The sequence below is a fragment of the Bos indicus x Bos taurus genome, chromosome 19 (genome assembly GCF_003369695.1).
Source record: "Bos indicus x Bos taurus breed Angus x Brahman F1 hybrid chromosome 19, Bos_hybrid_MaternalHap_v2.0, whole genome shotgun sequence".
NCBI classification, from domain to species: domain Eukaryota; kingdom Metazoa; phylum Chordata; class Mammalia; order Artiodactyla; family Bovidae; genus Bos; species Bos indicus x Bos taurus.
Window position 1 is genome coordinate 32,381,318 of NC_040094.1, and position 19,136 is coordinate 32,400,453.

Below are 19,136 nucleotides of genomic sequence, written 5' to 3' on the forward strand. Positions count from 1 at the left end.
GACAGAGGCGGGGCTTTGAGTCCAAGCCAGGCCGGCAGGAGGAGGAGCACGGCCGAGCCGCGGACCCCCACCCCCCACCCCCGTCTCTACTCAGTCAGGCAGGGGGCTGTTTTAGCGGGTGGGGGAGGGTCAGAGGAGAGGAGGACCTTCGTCCCAGAGCTTGCATGTTTGTGTGTCTTTGAAGACGGTGTCCACGCGTCTGTCTGTCCACTTGCCGTGGTCTTCCTTGGATGGAATGTTTGACAAAAACGGGAAGCCCCACCCCCATCTGCTCCCCCGTGGTGTGGGTCCTCAGTCCCCCACCTGGGGACGGTGAGGCTGAGCGGAGGCCAGAGCTCATCAGGCCCAGAGGGAGTCACAGGTCCCCTTAGCCCTGCGGCCCCGGGAGTCGGCGCTGCCGCCTGATGCCCGCCCCGCAGGGCCCCCAGCCCCGAGCTGCCTGCTGAGGTCTGGACAGACTGTGTGTGTTGCCTTGGGGACCAGCCCTCTTCCTGGTCTTTTTCTAGGAAGTGACCTTTCAGTGCCCGAGCAGAGGCGTAACTGGAGGCGAGCAGGATGGGAATGGGGGTGGCGGTGCCCACAGGGAGCAGCTTGCCCCCCTTACTCCCGGAGTCCTCAGGGAGACCCTTGTCCCACCTCCCCCAGCCCCTTAGGCATACATGTGTGGTCTTGAGTTGGGCCACTGTGTCAGGACCCCCTGTCCAGCCACGCACTTGAGAGGTGGCTGTGTCCCCAGGCTGTGACCGATCCCTGCAGACTCCAGGAAACTAAATGCAGCCCTGACATCCCCAATCCGGTGTGACCTGGCCCAGCCAGGGGGTGTCCTCTATATGCAGAGTCTGGTTCCAGGGGGTAAGGATCCGCTGGGCCTGAACCACAGGTAGGAATCTGAACCACATGCTGAACCACATCCAGGAATCTGGATGTCTGGGCCCATGGGCGGAGCGGGCCCCTTTAAGAGGCTGCATCAGGGGACCCCCGCACCAGCTGGCCCTTCCATGACACCCCAGGCCCCCAGCCTCTCAGCCCGCCCCCCACCCCTGCCGCCTTTCAGATCTGGTCCACTTCGACGTGCCCTCCATCCACGTGGAGCTGGGGTCGGCGCTGCGCCTCGGGCCCCTGGAGCACATGCGGCGACACTCGGTGGCTGAGAAGAGAGACTCGGAGGAGGAGTCGGAGAGCACGGCCCTGTGAGCAGCACCGCGCACGCGCCTGCACACGGCCCTGAGAGCAGCACCGCGCACGCGTGTGCTCACGGCCGTGCCGTTGCGGCCGCCGCCAGGTGGGACCCCTGCGGATGGCCACGTGGCAGGTTTCTGTGGTGCGGATGTTTTTTCGTCCCCTCTGGGTGGTGACTCTGGCTTTTTGTTTGATCTTTGCCTTTTGACTTTGTGCCTATTTTGATCCACTTTCGGCCTCCACGCCAGGCGACCGCCCTCCCCACCCGAGGGCTTGTGTCAGAAACATCCTCTGCAGGGTGGGTGTGCGCGGCTTGGTGGTGGTCAGCCTGGGGCTGCCTGTCACCCGTGCTGACGGCTGCCGTGAGTCCTGCGAGGTCCGCCTGATGGTGCAGAGCGGGGAGGGGACAGGGGAAGGGATGGGGCGGGGGCGGAGCGTCTAGCTCTCAGGAGCCTGGAAGCCTGGGGCCCTGGCCGGCCTTCCTCTTCACAGCAAGGAGCCGGCCGGGGCAGACCTTCATCCGTGGGCTTTGATGTAAATGGCTGAAGACAAAATTTAAGTTTTACTCCTCCACGCTGTGGAATGAAGCTCCCTTTACTATCTTATGGTTTTCTACTTCTGAATTTTAAAAATGATCTTGAGTGTGTCTGGGGGACCCAAATGTAACTCCCCAGGCACCCCCCCAAAACTTGAGATGTGTCTCAGTAATTGCAGCCCTCCAGGGTCCCCCAGCTCACTAAGAAATGGGGTCATTTTCTGGAGGTCAGAAGTGAATAGCAATAATCCTGTAACCCAAAGCCCTAGAGGGGAAGGGGGCATGGCCCACGGAGCCCCCAGGCCCACACCCCCAGCCGTGCGGTGGGCAGAGCTTGGCTCACCCTTCCACAGAGTCCCCAGCCGGCCCCAGGGAGGAGACCCTGGGGGTCTGGTCACACCTGGGACGGAGGGGGAGAGAAGTGGATTCCGGTCATGCATGCAGAGTCCAACCTTACAGTTTTATCCTTTTCAAATAGAATACCTAAACTGGATATAATATTTGTATATATGAAATCTATATTTGTTTAATTTGAGCCATTCACTCTAAACCCATGTACAGGTGTACAATGAGAGATTTAAATGCTTCGTTATTTTTCCCAACCAAGTGTAAAGTAATCCTCCTCCAACAGTGGGACTTGCTGATTTCTGATGTTCCCGGCTTTGCTCGCTTCCTGGCAGGGCAGCTCAGTACCCAATTTGTAATGGAGCCCGGGGGATGACAATTACCTTTCAATACGTGTACAAATAGTTGTCAAAAGTAATGTTATTAAAATAGATTTATTATCCCTGAGCGTGGCCTATCTTCCTGTCTTAACAACAAGCTTGAGGGGATGCGGGAGGCGATGCCAGGGACTCCAAGGTCATGGTGAGTCCAGTCCTTGGTCTCTGTCTCAGCACCTGTGTCTCTTTAAAGCTCCCCCTCTCTCCTCCCCGGTGGTAAGAACACGTGAATACTAGCGGTGTCTGTGAGAATCCACCCCCTTCTCAGACACTGACCTCAGTGCTGTCCAGCCCTAGGGGGAGGCCCGGCTGCTGGCCCCACGCGGTGTCGCTCCACACTCCAGTCTGTTTATGCGGCAGGAACGGCAGCCCATCTCTGCGTTCCTGGAACCACTGCACGCCCACCCATCGCGGTCCGCAGCTGACAGTCCACAAGACTTGACTTTGGCTAAGACACCAGACTGCAGAGCGGTGCTGGCTCCCCGGGGATGGACTCCGAAGGTCGCTGCCAGGATCAAGTTGCTTCCAGGCACCCTGGGCGCCCGCAGCGCAGAGCTGTGCCCCAAGACCCTGCTTGGCCGCAGCACAGGGACAGAGCACTCAGGGTCCAGACGCCACCTTCACAATGTCCCATCCTTGGAGACACCATTCCTGAGGCTGCGTCCCCAGCCCAGCGCTCGTACTGGAGACCGAAGGAAGCCGCGGCCTCCCGCCACACTCCCCAGCCCCAGGTCTACTGGGCCCTGGCCTTCTTGCTCTGTGGGCTTAGGGGCTGCTCTGTGGGGGCACGTTTCTGTGGTGGCTCCACGTCCTCCCCGGCGAGCAGGGCCGCCCGCACCTGCCGCAGCTCCCGGCGCTCCCGGCGCCCCTCCATCTCCTCCAGGTCTCCGGCGAACAGGGCCTTCAGTGGCGCCGTCAGCCTGGGCACCGTCGGGAGGTCCCCAAGGCTGACCTACGAGGCAAGATGAGGCTGTCATGGCTCGCAGGCACCGGCCACCCTCACAGGCATACTTGGCTGGAAGACTGGTCCGGCCGTGGGGAGAGGAAGCCAGGCTCCAGAGGCCCAGCTTTACTGCTCAGAGAACGCCATCCCCGGGCCCTCATGGTGGGTGGCTCATGTGTCATAGCTGGGCCTCCACGGGGCTTTTGGGGGCCTGTGCCCCAAGGCTCTGTGCCAGCTGTGGTGGGCAGCAGGCTGAGCCCGGCCATCCACACGGATGGAGGCGCCTCTCCCCGCCCCGCCCAAGGGGTCCCCTCACCTTCATGTGGTCAAAGGCGATGCCCACTTTCTCGTTGAAGTCAGCGCTGAAGAGTGGGATCTTGGCATAGCGCTGGCTGAAGTGGGTCAGCATGATGAAGGCTGCGCTCATCCGCATGCCCACGCCGATGGCCTGGGAGGTGGTGCTGCACACATGGGTCAGCGGGAGGCTGGAGGAGCAGGCCGCGCAGACCCTGGCCCAGCCAGACACCTGGGGGCCGCAGGCTTCCTGCCGCCGAAACAAAGCCACCCCAGGGCCCGTCTTCCCACCTCCCCCAGTGCAACCCAGGCTCTGCGTTGTGGGACTGCCCACCAGTGAGGGCCTCGGGGACAGGGGCCTCCCACTTGGGGCGACACACTCCTCCCTTAGATCACACCATGACCCTGCCCCAGCCCCGCTTCCCTGGCTTCAGCATATTTTCAGTTCTTTCCTGAGCCACACCTCCTCCAGAGCCTTGCCTTAGAGGTGCCGCAGAAATAAAAGTGGAGGCTGGGGAGCCAGCCACTCGGGGTCAGAAGCCCCCACGGCCCTTGGTGGGAAGCAGGCTGGCCCAGCATCAGCTGGGGAGCCAGACGGACTGGGCGCTCTGTACCTGTGTGTCTTCTCCACAGCTTCCTCTTCCAGACCGTCTTCCAAGGTGGCCTCGTGGATCAGGAGGGTGGCATCCTTCCCTGAAGCAGCAGCACAGGTGCCAAGAATAAGCCCTCTGCCTGGGGGCCACAGGGGTCTGGGGGCTGCACAGAACACGCCCCTACTCACCCATCTGGACCAGAGCTTCACAGGGCATGGTGTCCCCCGAGTAGACCACCTTCCAGCCGGACATGTGGACCAGCGCACAGCCGAAGGCATGCTTGCAGTGCCGGACCAGGCAGGTCTGGAACTGGAGGAGGGGTGGTGGGCTCACAGCCAGCCACACGCTTCCGTGGCCCCCACCTGCCCACCTGCGCCCAGGCTTCCCCCTACCTCCTCCAGGCCACAGGTTTCCAGCAGCAAATTTATCAACCTTTCTACCTCGGGGCTGGAGACCTCAGCTCCCTTCTGAAGGCATTTGGCAGGAATAACACTGTGAGAAGATAAAACATTTAAGAAAAAGAACGTTTAATTTGATGTTCAAGCCGCTGACTAGAGAGCCCCACTATTACAAAGGAACAATTCAGTGCTGTCACTGAAGAAGCAGGGTGCTAGGCCTGGAAACCGTTTCACAGAGAAGTGCTGGCAGAGATCTAGACTTGCGGATGGAAGTGAAGGAGGCCGGGAGAAACCCAAAGCGAAGGGCCTTTATGAGTGGGAACCAGCCAAGGGTTTCCACCCTCCCCAGCTCTGCCGCCCGGCCTGAGCCCACCTGACGTGGTGCAGCAGCGGCTGGCACTGGTTATGGTACTGCTGCAGCCAGGTCCGGAGCTGGGTGGGGGCGACCACGAGCAGGGGGTGGCAGGGTCTGCCCAGCGATGCCTGCAGTGGGGAGAGAGCAGATGTTTCAGCGGAAACGGTGTGGAGTGGGAGGAGGCGTGTGTGTGCCATCACAGGACAAGGGAGCAGTACAGTCCAGTGGACTCACCAGAGCACGCTCTCTCTGTAGCAGGATGTTCAACAAGCCCTGGGAGGAGGAGGGGACACAATCAGCCTCGTGCAGACCCGACCTCCCTCCCGAGTTGGGGCCCTGGGACCCCAGCTTGCAGTCCCTGGTTGCCGTCAGCCACCCACCTCTGATGCCCACCACCCGGCTGCCGCCCGCCTCTGGCTAAAGGTGGCTCCAAGCAGCCACCTGGCCAGGGGAGGCCCTGTGGCCTCAAGATTAGGCTACCGGGTTTTCCTAAGACACCACGCCGGGTGGGAGTCACAGGGCCCGAGGAGGGAGCCCACTCACCGTGTGGTGGTCGGCGTGCAGGTGGGACACGAACACAGCAGCCAGGGAGCCCAGGACCCGGTCCACACCGTCCCCATAGTGGCGGCACAGCTGCCCGAAGGTGCCCTCCCCGCAGTCCAGCAGCAGGGACGTGTCGGGGCTGTGGGGGACGGGGGCGGGGGGAACTCACTCAGGGAGGAGGGCAGGGCAATACCTCAGCCCCACCCAGGGAGGCTGCCCTCAAGGTGAAGGCGGCCTCACATCTGTCCTCCTCCTATCAGAGGACATCCCGACGCCCCGGGACATACACGAGTGTCCTCGGAGTCGCACAGATGCTGGGCATCCAAGAGAGGGTCTGTGTGGGAAGCGGAGCCTGGCGGCAGGTGCACCACGACGCTGGTGGGGGCGGTTAGTGACTAGTTCACAGGAGGAGCCGAAAGCCCAGTGAGACCAGGTGATGGCTCACAGCACACCACCTGCTTCATCCAAAGATGACTGGGCATCCAACTGTGCGGACCCCCCACGTCCAAGTCAGCTACTCGGACCACCCGTCACCTTACTGCCCGACCCCTCCCCGGGCACTCCAGCCAAGACTGGCCTCCAGGGATTAAAGGCTGCACCTTCTGATTCACCTGGGAGTGGGGCAGGGTCCCCCCGCGGGTGGCGCCTCCCTTCAAGGGTTCATACCTGATGTTGACGAGCGTGGAGCTCACATTCCGGATCTTCATTGGGATCGCAGACCCTGTCCCCAAGAAGACCACTTCTGGGTACTGGCTGCTGGTTGCTATGGAAAAACACATCGTGAGCCAGCCCTGAGGTTAAGTACAGATCCCCAGGAGGGGGTGATGTTCAGACCAGAAGGGGCGGAAAGCAGAGCAATTCCACAGGCCGAAGTCTCTTGGTGGTGAAAGTTGCTCAGTCCATGGAACTCTCCAGACCAGAATACTGGAGTGGGTAGCCTTTCCCTTCTCCAGGGGATCTCCCCAACCCAATAATCAAACCCAGGCCCAGGTCTCCCGCATTGCAGGTGGATTCTTTACCAGCTGAGCCACAAGGGAAGCCCAAGAATACTGGAGTGAGTAGCCTATCCCTTCTCCACCGGGTCTTCCTGACCCAGGAATCGAACCAGGGTCTCCAGCATTGCAGGCAGATTCTTTACCAACTGAGCTTTCAGGGGAGCCCCCAAGTCTCCTACGAGATGATATAACAGGGGGCCCCTCTCCGTGCTGTCAATCAGCTCAGACCTCCAGGCTGAGCCCACCTGGCACAGGTCCCGCCCTGCTGGGAGGGGCTCAGGGGGGTTCACTCTCTGGGAGGAAGAGGCACAGCCTCCTGGATTCTGAAGCATGGGGCCCCACAAGCCTTGCCCAGCCAGACAGGCCGCATGTGCATGCGCACGAGCAACAATACAAATGGGGCTTTAACGTGCGAACCTGAAACCTACCCCGGCAAGCGCAGCCAGGGAGGCATAGTCCTGAAACTCCAGCCTGGCGCTGACTGGCTTGAACCTGACCCTGCCTTCTGGTCCAGCCTCCTTTCTCCACTTCACTTGTGAGCTGAGACCACCACCACTGGGGAAGCCAACTACTGCAGAGAGGCCACGGAGTTCCCCAAACTGTCTTCCCATTGGGGCGGGGGAAGCCCGACACGGTGAGTGACGGGGCCAGAGTCCTCCCGTGGACCCTTAAAGCAAAGCTGGGACCAGACCCCAGGTTCTGCCCAGAACCTCACCCGAGGTCCCAGACCCTCATGCTCGGCTTGCGTGGGCCTCATCACCTAACTTCCGACCTGACTGGTCTGGGTGGGGGCAGGCACTGGTAGTAAACAGACCAGAAGGCCCTGGGGTTAGACAGTGTCAGGCTGACCCTGTGCTCTGTGCTGCACGAATGCCCTCAGGAGGGCAAGCCCGGGAGGGGCTGGTCCCTGGTCTGCCTCACCCTCTGGGCTGTCCTGGGCTGTCTTCCTATACTCCTGCACGCTCTCCTGGAAGTTGGGGAGCTCCAGGGCCTCGGCGATGAACTCCTCGGGGTCACAGGTCAGGACGGCATCCCTGCAAGAAGGTGGTAGAATCGGGACAGAAGGGCGCCGTGGCCGTGAATGAGACCTGACGTCAGCACCGACCCTGGGGACTGTCTGCAGGTGCTTCCACCTCTCAGTCACGCCGTGGCAGACCCTCCCCAGCCCAGCGGGTCTCACACCTCTGGTCCTCAGAACCTCGCAGCTCAAAGCGGGCCGGGCTGGCCCTGGCAGCACTGATAGTGGGCAGGGGCCTCCCTGACCTCTACTCACTAGACCCCAGTCGTGCCGGGCATCCCCCTGGGGGAGGGGAGGAGGGCTCTTAAAGGGCCCCAACTATTCAACACAGTGGTGCCCAGGGTCCAGCCACCTTTCCAAACGTGGTCCCCTTGGACCATACTGGTGTGCACAGGACACTTCAAATTTTTAAACACTGAAGACAGAGGGCAGTAAGCACCTCTCACGTGACTGGCTGCAGGGTGAGCTGGGTTCACCAGATACCTCAGGCAGGGCCGGCCTCTGACCCAGTACCCCTCCCCCACCCCCACTTAAGAATCTTCCAAGGAAACCCTGTTCCACCCAAGGATTTTTATGGAAGGCACTTGTTTCATTAACGTAGCAGGAGGACTGCAGGGCCTCCAATGAACAAGCACCCCCACCTGGAAACCTGGCAACAACCTTGTTCTGAAGAAAAGCCCGACAGTGTATCAGGCCCTAAACCCACAGTATAAACATACCTCGTAACACGCCCCCACACCCCGGGTCAGAAATCACAAACTGGTAACAGGCAGTCTTTCAGGGTGACCGGATGGCGGGTGACTGACTTTCCTGCTCGGAGGCAGAGGCCACGTGGCTGCAGACCTGAGACACTGACCACCCCCCCCCCCCCACCCCCGAGACCACACTGACCTCTGCCACTCCCGCCGGGGCCGGAGCTGGTACTTAAGGAGACACTGGCCTCGGACCGTGGGCACACCCTGGGTAGCACTGCCTTCCTGCAAGAGATGGAGCTGTGACCCATGGGGGGGACAACAGGGACAGAGAGAAGTCACTACCTGAGGGCGGGGGCCAGCAAGTGGAGGTGGGGGGGGTTATCTGAGGGCAGGGGCTGGCTAGTGGAGGTGGGGGGCTGCTACCTGAGGGCGGGAGCCGGCGAGTGGAGGTGGGGGGGTTATCTGAGGGCAGGGGCCGGCTAGTGGAGGTGGAGGGCTGCTACCTGAGGGCGGGGGCCGGCGAGCGGGGGGAAGATGCCGGGGTGGATGAGGCCGAGCTGGGTCTGGATCTTGTGGCTGCGCAGGTTGTGGACCGACTCGCAGGTCTCGTTCAGAACCAGGTGTTCAGTGTCGGGCCCGAACCTAAGACAGATGGACACACGGTCATCATGGTGTCTTTCTGGGGGCACTCCAGCCCACGGGGTGGTCATGTACTGGGAGCGCTCAAGAGGGTGAGTGACCTGTCCAGAGGTCACCCCGAGTGGCCAGACACAGCCCAGCTCCTCCTCAGAGCCCAGTTCAAAGCCTTTGGGAAACCAGGAAGAGTTCTGGGGCTGGGGACTCGGGAACACGAGGGAGCACGGGGATGAGGGGAGGAAAGGAAGATGGTGATGGACGCCAACACTCAGACCCCGAGGGGCAGAGGACCAGGGGCGCCAGCAAGAAAGGAGTCACCACACGCCCCAGTCCAACCCCAGCCAAGTCCCTCCACCCAGCCCTCAGGTGGGCGGTGGGGAAGAGCAGGAAGGTGCCCAACGTGGATAGAGCTTCTAAAGCAAGGCTGCTACTTTATCCTCCACGTGTCTTATTGAGGAAACACACACGTGATCATCAACACAGGCAGGGTTTGTTCCGAGGTGAGGGTGTGGAGGGTGCAGGCAGGAAGCCAGCCCCAGGCCAGCAGACGTGTGCCCGCAGCGCCCCCTCGCGGGGACTGTCTTCACAGCACAGACGCCCCCAGCCTCCAGGGAGGGCAGAAACCTGGGGGCCCTCATACCTCTCCATCCACTGCTGGTATCTGCTGTCCAGGAGCACGTGCTCCGGGGCCATGTGGACCACCAGGGCCACGGGGGCGTCGGCCTTCCCTTGGTAACTGGGAGGAAGCAAGTGGGAGCTCTGCTAGGTCAAGTGAGGCAGAGTGCAGACCTCAGACTGGGCAGCAGGAGCCCAGACCTGCTCTCCCAACCAATGTCGGTTCTCACCTCCCTCCAGGAGGGCCCTCCTCACCTCCTGAAGGTGGTGTTCTCACACAGCGGCTGGATGAACCCTTCGTCTGGACATTCTACTACGATGAAGGTGATCCCGGGGTCTGGAGGGGTGCAGATCTCTTCAGGCAGAATCTGTGAAGTCCCCGGGGTCACCATGTGCTCCCAGGGCAGGCCCCCAAGTCCCCAGTGTTAGCCCCCTCAGGGAGCGCCCACACCTCCGGCCCTCTCTCCACGGACACCAGCCGGGGCCGGCCGGCCGGAGAGGGCATTTCACACTCGGCTCTTGGCAGAGTCTCGTCCTTACATCCTCCCACCCTGGTGAGGATGTCACTCCTTGGGGCCACACGCCTGAAGTCCACCCTGAGGGGGTCTCCCCTGAACCCAGGGACAGGGACAGCCCTCATCCTATCAGGAAGACCCCCAAATCCTAAAGGGAAACCCCCAGAAACGCCCCCATGTGGCCAGCACTGATGTGCAGGACAAGCCTAGACAAGCTCAGCTCAGTGATGAAACCCAAGCTGCTCACTCCCCTGTAAGTGGGGCCCAAACCAAACAGCGACTGTGCAGCGTCCAGGCCCGGCTTGTGCCTGCCAGGACCGCACCCACCTCTCTCCCTTCGTAGGTGACGCTCTTCCCGTCCTTGACGGCAGCAATGATGGGGGCGATGGCGGCTGTTCCGCTGAAATGACAGGCGAGGCCTCGGTGAGGGTGGGGCCCCGGGGGCGCCCTGTGCCCAGCAAGGCCCCCCCAGACACCCCGCCACTCACACTGGGAGACCCAGCTCCTTCGCTTTGAGCACCAAGAAGTTTCCCTTCTTCACGTGGAGCTGTGAAGAAGAGTACAGCACGTGAGGCCAGGGTCTGACGGAGAAGCTCGGTTTCCACCAGCAGTTTCACAACTGGTTTAGCACTGGAAACCGAATGCTTTAAAACTGAGCTGCTTACTTCCCCAACCTTGTTACCTCCTTGTCCATCTAATAAAATGCCCTCTATTCCCATCCCAAGTAAGAAGCGTCCTCCAAGCATCTGGAGGAGAGATGCTCGCTTTGTTATCCTGTGCTGGTCAAGTGACGGCCAATGGAGCGTCACCAGAACACAGTCCAGCAGAAACAGTCACGGATCCACCGTGTGACACGGCACTCCGGGGACAGGGAAACTGTGGGTGGTTTCTCTTGTTGACTTTTCACATATGTGGCAAAACTGTGCTGCTGCTTTTATACTGAGAGAAGTTAAAATAAAAAATTCCCAGTGTTCTCTTATTATGTTAAAACGGAAAAAAATCCTATCACAAAACCTCATAATCATCATTCTGTACTTAAAAACTTGCACAACTAGAGGGGCCTCTGCTCGCAACCAGAGGAGCTCCCGTTCACAAGCAGACAGGAGCCCCTGCTCACAACTAGAGAAAGCCCATGCAGCAGTGAAGACCCGGCACCGCCAGAAACAAACGTAATAAGGGCTTCCCTGGTAGCTCAGAGGTTAAAGCATCTGCCTGCAATGCAGGAGACCTGGGTTTGATCCCTGGGTTGGGAAGATTCCCCTGGAGAAGGAAATGGCAACCCACTCCAGTATTCTTGCCTGGAGAATCCCATGGACGGAGGAGCCTGGTGGGCTACAGGCCACTGGGTCGCAAAGAGTCAGACACGACTGAGTGACTTCACTTTCACTTTCTTTCAATAATGATTAAAAAAAAAAATGTCTTACCAAGGTGGGTATAGAGAGAACGTATCTCCAGATAAAAAAAGCTATTAATTGAGCCCAGAAATAAATCCACACACCTACAGTCAACTGATCTTCAACAAAAGGGGCAAGAATATATTAACACAATAGGGAAAAAGACTTTCTTCAGCCAGTGATGCTGGGAAAGTTGGACAGATCCATTTAAGTCAGCGAAGTTAGAACACTCCCTCACACCATACACAGAAATAAAGTGGCTCAAAGACTTAAATATAAGACATGACACCATAAAACTCCTACAAGAGAACACAGGCAAACGTTCTGACATAAATCATACCAATGTGTTCTTAGGTCAGTCTCCCAAAGTAACAGAAGTAAAAATAAACAAATGGGACCTAATCAAATTCACAGCTTTAGCAAAGGAAACCATACACAAAATGAAAAGCCAACCTACACGATGGTAGAAATATTTGCAAATGATGCAACTAAAAGGGATTAATTTCCAAAATATACAAACAGCTCATAAACTCAACAACAACAAAAAAAGCAACCTAACAGAACAACGGGCAGACCAAAATAGACATTTCTCCAAATAAGATATATATGGACAGCCAGTAGCTATGCACGTGAAAAGATGCTCAACATTGCTAATTATTAGGGAAATGCAAATCAAAACTCCAATGAAGTGCCACCTCACACCAGTCAGAATGGTCATCGTTAAAAAGTCTACAAAACAATAAATGCTGGAGAGGATGTGGAGAAAAGGGAACCCTCCTACACTGTTGGTGAAAATGTAAGTTGGTGTAGCCACTGTGAAAAACAGTATTAAGGTTCCTCAGAAAAGTAAAAACACAATTACCATACAATCCAGCAATCCCACTCCTGGCTATATCTCAGGAGAAAACCATAATTTAAAAGGATATACACACCCTAATGTGCACTGCAATACTGGTTACAACAGCCAGGACATAGAAGCAACCCAAACATCCACTGATGGACGAATGGATAAAAAAGATGTGGTATATAAATATATATATGTATATACATAATAGAATATTACTCAACCATAAAAAAATTAAATGCCATTTGCAGCACCATAGATGGGCCTACCGATTACCATATTAAGTGAAGTCAGAAAAAGACAAATACCATATGCTATCACTTATTCGTCCAATCTAAAACAGGATACAAATGAACCTATCTAAGAAAAAGAAAAAGAAAAAGAAAGACTGGTCACTAAGCGGGAAGTCCGGGGTGGGGGAGGGGAGGGGAGGATTGGGAGCTTGGGATTAGCAAATGCAAACTATTATATATAGAATGGGTATAAGCTCCTACCGTATAGCACAAGAAAATATCCTGTGATAAACCGTAATGGAAAAGAATATTTTTAAAAAGAGTATACATACACACGGGTATAACTGAATCACTTTGCTGTACAGCAGTAGTTAACACTGTAAATCAACTCTATTTCCATTGACTTCAGAAACTTAACCTTTCGCTATTTCTGAAGTTCAAGAGTGAGGCTCACAGTCAACTATGAAACATGTCTCCAAAGACTGACTCTGGTTGGAAGACAATCTGGACACATACGTGAGCACAGGTGGTTTACTGGGAACCAGGGTGGGTTTTCTCTGATCACAGAGAAAGCTGCTACCCTCAGATCACCAGACACATGCTCACCTTACAGACGAAAGCCACCACCAAGGAGGTGTCCCTGCCACGCGCTTTCCAGCCGACACCTGAGAAGAGACAGTCCGACCGTGACCAGGCGAACGGCAAGGCTCCCAGGTGTCACAGATCAGTGGTCATCTGACACCTAATCTGGCGTCACACAAATTTAAACGGAAGGAACTTTGGATACAAACACACTTGTTTTTCCCTCAAGCAGAACTTTCTTTTTTTTCTAACTCATGTTGAGATTCGAGTAAACAAAAATGCAAAAACTCAAACCAGAAAAGAGCAAGTGAAGGGTTTTAAAATGTTTTATGTTTTACCTAGAAGTGGAGATGAGAGAAAAAAATAAGCTGTAATGTGCTTTATCAATAACTCTGTGAGAAATAACATAAAAGTTGAAAGGCCTACAAAAATGTCAGTCCTCACTCATGCCATCCAAGAAGGACAGTTCACAGGGCTGGGGCCCCTCGGTCCTCAGAGCAGAGGCGGGAACTTATCAAGCTTGCCCATCCCTGGACCACAGTGTCCTCAAGCAGCCCAATTCCTCTGGTAGGTCTCATTCTGGAATTCTGATCCCGTTTCCCAGTGGGCTGTCATTCTGGAAGAGGAGGCACAAAGCCACTCTTTGACTGCTTTGTCAGCTTGGCTGTTAGGTCCTGCATTCACAAAAATTAACTGGCATCACTGCTGCCTCAATGAGACACAAACAGTTCATCGAGCCTTCTCCATCTGCTGACACCAACAACGTGAGAGCAGTGTTCCTGTGTGTGTGGTTTTGCCAACACGACAGGTGCACACGCAAATACTGATTTGCTACACGTGAAATGGGAATTCAAAAAAATCCAAAGACTCGGTAACGAATTGTACAGACTTAATGATCTGTACTGTATAACGAAATAAACAACATAATTTTGTACTAGAAAATGGGAAACACAAAAGCCTCTGTATGAATCATTTGCCAGGCCCTGTTCTCCTCTGGATAAACTGGACCCAAAGCTTGGGCCCCCACCCCCCTGCTACAAACTGGCCCTTAAGGCTCCGTGCAGCCACCTTTATGACAGCCTTCTCAGCTGCCCGCAGGTGTCCTAACGTGACAAAGAAAAGTGTTCTGCACAGAGAACTTCCTTAGGACAAAAACTTGAATGGAGAGCAGAAGGAAGCAATGGACTAACAGACCCCATGTCCACCCCAGCCCCCTCGACAGCACATTGCTGACCGAGCACCATTACCGTCCGGGCGCTGCTCCCCGTCAGCTGATTCCGCGAGTGGAGGTGGCTGTGGACTCAGCCGCTCTGGACTCTGCACAGGCGGCTGCTGACCGCTCGTCTGCTCGCCTGGTCGGTAGGGGAGATGAGCAGATGACAGAGCCCTTGGGCGAGCTCACAGCCAGTTGCCCACTACACTGGCCTGTCCTCCACTGGCCACCAGCAGTTTCTCCCATCCCCCCGCCTTCCTCAACTAGGACCCACCTCCTCCCGCTCCAAGAAAATGTGGCTTTCTAAATGTTTGCCTGTGCAGCTCAGCTTGCAGGATCTTAGTTCCCTGACCAGGGATCGAACCTGGGCCCTGGCGGTGAAAGCATGGAGCCCTAACCAATAGACCGCCAGGGGTCCCCCCCATGTGGCTTGGTACTCACAGTGGATGGGGATCTGGAACACTGTCATGGTCTCATCCTTGTATTCTGGTGCTGAGTGGGGCCGCACGGCTGTGGGGAAAAGACCACAGGATAGTGACCGGGGCAGCAAACACAGGCATGAGAATCACCTTGAGATCACCACCCATGAGCAACCGAAGTGCTTTGGATTTTTGCATTAATCTGCATTAAACCAAGAATTTCTAAGTAAATGAAAATATTTAGGGAGGCAGCAAAAATACATCTTCAGCCGTTAACGTTTAACACAGCCACGTGAGAAGACGTAAGAGGATCACTGGTGATGAACCGCCAAAAGAAAATGAAGCCGATGGTTTAGTGTAAGAGACCCAGGTTGACACTCAGCACTGCCAGGCCAGGGAACCTATGCTCTCAACTCTGAGAGCCAAGACACGTTCTGAAATAAAACACCAGCGTTCTTCTACAGAAGAACCAACCGGAGATGCCCCTGGCCCGGCCGGTACCTCGGTCAGGCCTCGTCCCATCAACTGGCCACGTGCTCCCAAAAAAACTGCTCCCAGCCCCTCTCTCTGTGAGGGATCCAAGGCCACTCAATGGTGCCACCCACCTACAGGGCCAGGAAGGAGCCTCAGGGCCCCAAGGGAGACCCCATCCTGCACACACCCCATTGCTGGCAGCTTTTGACTCACTCCTGCCTTCCCGCCGTTGTTTAAGGGGATGAGGTAGGGGCAGAGAAAGTGCAGTCAGCAATAGGTTCAAAATTCATCTCACATGGATGAAGCATTTAAGTTTTAACGTTTACTTTGGTCAGCTTTTATGTATTCTGATTTGAGAGAAGGGGGCATATGAGTAGTTATCAAGGACTTACCCAGGTCTATTCCTTTCAGTGGACCAGAAAATATTTTGATAGCTTCCAGATACTTCTCCTAAGAAAGAAAAACGAGGAGGACGAAACACATGTTCAAGGGTCAATACATGAGAGACGCTGGAGGCAGCAACGTAAAACATACTTCAGAGAGCACTTTCAACTTTCTTACTGAGTGTCCACCACAGGTTAGATGCCTGGGAGTCAGCAATGAGAAGACGGGGTACCTGCGCTCACAGAACTTAGAAACCAGGGGAAGAGACAGAAATCATAAAAACAACAGCAAGCAGCTGTGGGGCTGAGCGTCCTGCACAGGAACAACACAGGAGACTGGGGGCCAAGCAGTCTGCAGAGTCGCCGGCGGGGGGGGGCCTCCCAGGCCAAAGCCCTGGAGCCGAGCCCGGAAGTTTGGGAGGACACAGGAGGGAGAAAATTATCTTGGCCTGAGACAGGTGGGGGCTTTGTGAAGCGCTCAGAGCTGGCCCCACAGCCTCGCCGTGTGGCCGGGCATAGATGTAGGGCAGGTGAGGGCCGGGGCCAGCGGGACCTGGGGGCCACGTTGACGGTATCTGGACTCTGTTTACAGAGACCTGTGAAGGGTTTTAGGACGAGGTGACCCGCCTTCCATTCCACTTGAGGGATCCCTGTGGCCGCGGGGCTGGACAGTCACGCGGGTGGAGGAATGGATGTGGGAAGTGATGGCAGACCATGGTGGGACAGAGCTAACGAGGAGGACAGAGGGACAGCTGCGAGGCGTTATTCTGGAGACACATGTCACAGGCAGGGCTGGTGTCTGGCTGCCTTTTCCCCTAGGACCTGGGACGTGACGTGAACCCTTACACCAATAATGTGTTTATAACCTCTCAACATGTTGTAAGCTGGCTTGGAAGGTACAACAGAGATGTCTGAAATTTAATAAATAAGAATAGAAGTTGTTCATGTTGAGGTTTGACAGAAAACAACAAAATTCTGTAAAGCAATTATCTTTCAACTAAAAAATAAATAAATTTTAAACAAAAAAGAATAAAAGCTGACATCTTGTGTCTACATGGTGTGAAACAAAGTGACCCTGTGCTCTGTTACCTTGTTTAATTCGTAACACCTGCGACCCTTTCACAGCTACAGACACTGAGGCTCCAGGAGGGAATGTGACCTGAGCCCAGTCAGAGTCAATAAGGCTTGGACTCAAGTTATCTTTAGCTTGAAACGCAAAGTGTTTCCACTGCTCTGAGATTTCTCTGGAGGGCAGAGGGCCGATGTGCAAAACTGGAAATTCCTGTGCAAGTTAAAATGGAAGGCTCAGCTTTGAGACTCACCAGTTGTGGAGGTCCAGAAAGCACACACTTTGGAACTCCGGTTTCCTTTAAAGTGAGGATCATTCCTAAAAAAAAAACAGAATGAACAAACTCAGATCTCTCATACCCCTGACTCGCAGTCACCGCCAGGAGGCGCACTCCTTACGTAACCGGCTGCTTTTCCTACTTGCTGTAATTGCAGAGTTAACAGGGAACACACGCAGAGCAGACTTGGGGCTGGCTAGAGGTTCAAGGGACACTTACTCAGGACTTGATATTAGAATGAGGCACCTCGGGGGCAAAAACCCACCGAGTCAAAGGATGGCACCAATTCTGCACCCTGGGCACGTCCTCACCTCATCTGAGTCTCACTCCTGGGGGATGAGATGGGTCCGGCCTTTACTCCTTCCTACCTGCTCCACAATGTTACAGAATGTGGCAGCAAAACAATCTCGATCTTTCTAATTGATGGGCAGAAACAAGGGGGTAATTGGGATACCGGGCTTTCCTGGTGGCTCAGTGGTAAAGAATCCGCCTGCCAATGTTGGAGACTTGGGTTTGATCCCTGGGTGGGGATGATCCCTTGGGGAAGGAAATGGCAACTCACTCCAGTATTCTTGCCTGGAAAACTCCACAGACAGAGGAGCCTGGTGGGCTATAATAGCCCATGGGGTCACAAAAGTGTCAGACACTTCTTAGTGACTAAACGGCAACAAATCTGGATACTGGGTCTCTGTGTGTAGCTGATAGTCCCAGTGGCAGACATAATGAGTTGGCCAAAGAGTCTGTTAAGCAAAGACCCAAACCATCTTCTTGGCCAACCTAATATTTACTGTGATCTGCATTTACTGTGACCACACACTCCAGTTGGTCCCGCACCTCCAGTCCAGCAACTCAATAAATGAGGTGGGTGATTAACACCTAAAGGCAGCCTCCACATTAACACCTCTTCTAAGCCACACTTTTTGATGCTTCCTGCAGTAGCTGATGGGGCAGGCATAAAAAGAATTCCAGCTCCCCTGGACGTCGGGTGATGGGCAAAAAAAAAAAAAAAAAGCGGGGGTGAGGGCGGTGGAGAAGGCAGGTTAAAATCCCAGAGACCTCCCTCCAGCCTCTGACCTGGACAAGAATGGACTCACCGCACAACCCGCCAACATTAGACCAGTGCATTCGGGTCAGGAATATGTTGTCCAAACGGGACACCTTCAGCCTAAGAAAGAGAAAGCGCTGCAGCAGGACACAACACACTGGCCAGGGACCCTCTCTTCTGCTGACCCCCGTGTCAAAGCCGCACAGTCATCCCCGCCCCGCAGGAAGAGGGCTGGCTCACTTGTGCTCCTGCATGAGTCGCTGGACGCCTTCCCCGCAGTTGAAGAGATACCTAGAAAACGAACATCGCACCAGAGTCAGAGTCTGTAAAGCTTCTGCCATCGATCGGGTGCTCTGTTGTACACCGTTGAGGGGAGAAAAAAAAAACCCTGAAAACCCATGTGGTGCTACCGGCCGAGTGTCTGCTGTTAGGACGCTAGGTTTTGAACCCTCCTCGGCAGACGCGAGGAGGGGGCTGGGGTGGGCCGGTGCTGGGGTCCTCTTCCATCACCTCCTCCGCACATCTGCCCACTTCACACACGCCCCAGCCATGAGGCGCACGCGAGAGGGCTCTGCCTAAGGGTCAGGGGCGCCTCCCGGAGCCGCACGGACGGGGCAGTACGGGGTGCGGGCTCTCGCATCCACACTGACAACCCGGTGATCAACCCTGGGGTGGGGGTGGGGGGGTGGCTCGGCCAGGGGACACCCACCCCCCACCGGGCCCCGGCGCGGCGCACGGACCGGTTGAATTCGGAGAAGACGTAGAGGGCGGCGCCCGCATCCCGGCCGCCGGCTGCCACCACCTGCAGGTACACGGTGTTCGGGCCCCCGGGCCCCCATGACGGGCCGCGCTTCTCCCGCGTGCGCAGGTGCCGCAGAGGGTCCTTGGGCGGCCGCGGGCGGCGCGCCGGCCCCTGTGACATGGTGCGCCCGGCCGCGCACCGCAGCCCCAGCAGCGAGCGGATTGCCCACATGCGCAGCCTCCTCTTCCCGGACCTGAACGCAGCCGGCGGCCTTGGTCCGCATGCCCCGACAGCACCGCCCCTCCACCCGCGTGGGGCCCCAGCCAATCAGCGCGCCGCTAGCTTAGCTGCCCGCCTACGCGAGGCCTCACGTCCAATAGGGAGCGACCTCTCCGCACTGCCCTTGTCAATTGGTAGTGGTCATA

At 56.3% G+C, this 19,136-nt stretch overlaps 2 protein-coding genes across 7 annotated transcripts in view; one reads left to right on the forward strand and one right to left on the reverse strand.

Annotated features, from left to right (window-relative positions):
- The window catches only part of ARHGAP44 (Rho GTPase activating protein 44), a 132,451-nt gene extending 129,945 nt beyond the window's left edge, over positions 1–2,506 (forward strand). For 2 of the 6 annotated variants that reach the window (XM_027519585.1, XM_027519591.1), the window contains one exon: positions 1,055–2,506. In XM_027519585.1, the coding sequence (XP_027375386.1) occupies positions 1,055–1,194 (140 nt within the window). In that variant the 3' untranslated portion in view covers positions 1,195–2,506. The remainder of the gene's footprint in view (positions 1–1,054) is intronic. The other 4 variants (XM_027519589.1, XM_027519586.1, XM_027519588.1 and 1 more) reach the window with 3 other exon arrangements.
- Positions 2,465–19,017, reverse strand: ELAC2 (elaC ribonuclease Z 2). Its single transcript, XM_027519592.1, has 24 exons — positions 18,710–19,017; positions 18,210–18,260; positions 18,019–18,089; positions 16,901–16,965; positions 15,588–15,645; positions 14,744–14,812; positions 14,337–14,441; positions 13,114–13,172; positions 10,525–10,583; positions 10,364–10,436; positions 9,777–9,889; positions 9,547–9,642; positions 8,774–8,912; positions 8,467–8,552; positions 7,479–7,591; positions 6,229–6,325; positions 5,563–5,701; positions 5,254–5,292; positions 5,038–5,147; positions 4,659–4,758; positions 4,455–4,575; positions 4,288–4,366; positions 3,696–3,840; positions 2,465–3,388 (listed from the first exon to the last, which is right to left on the reverse strand). Exons 1-24 carry the CDS (start codon positions 18,940–18,942, stop codon positions 3,170–3,172), a joined length of 2,439 nt encoding a protein of 812 aa, XP_027375393.1. The 5' UTR covers positions 18,943–19,017; the 3' UTR covers positions 2,465–3,169.
- Positions 19,018–19,136: the final 119 nt, after the last annotated feature.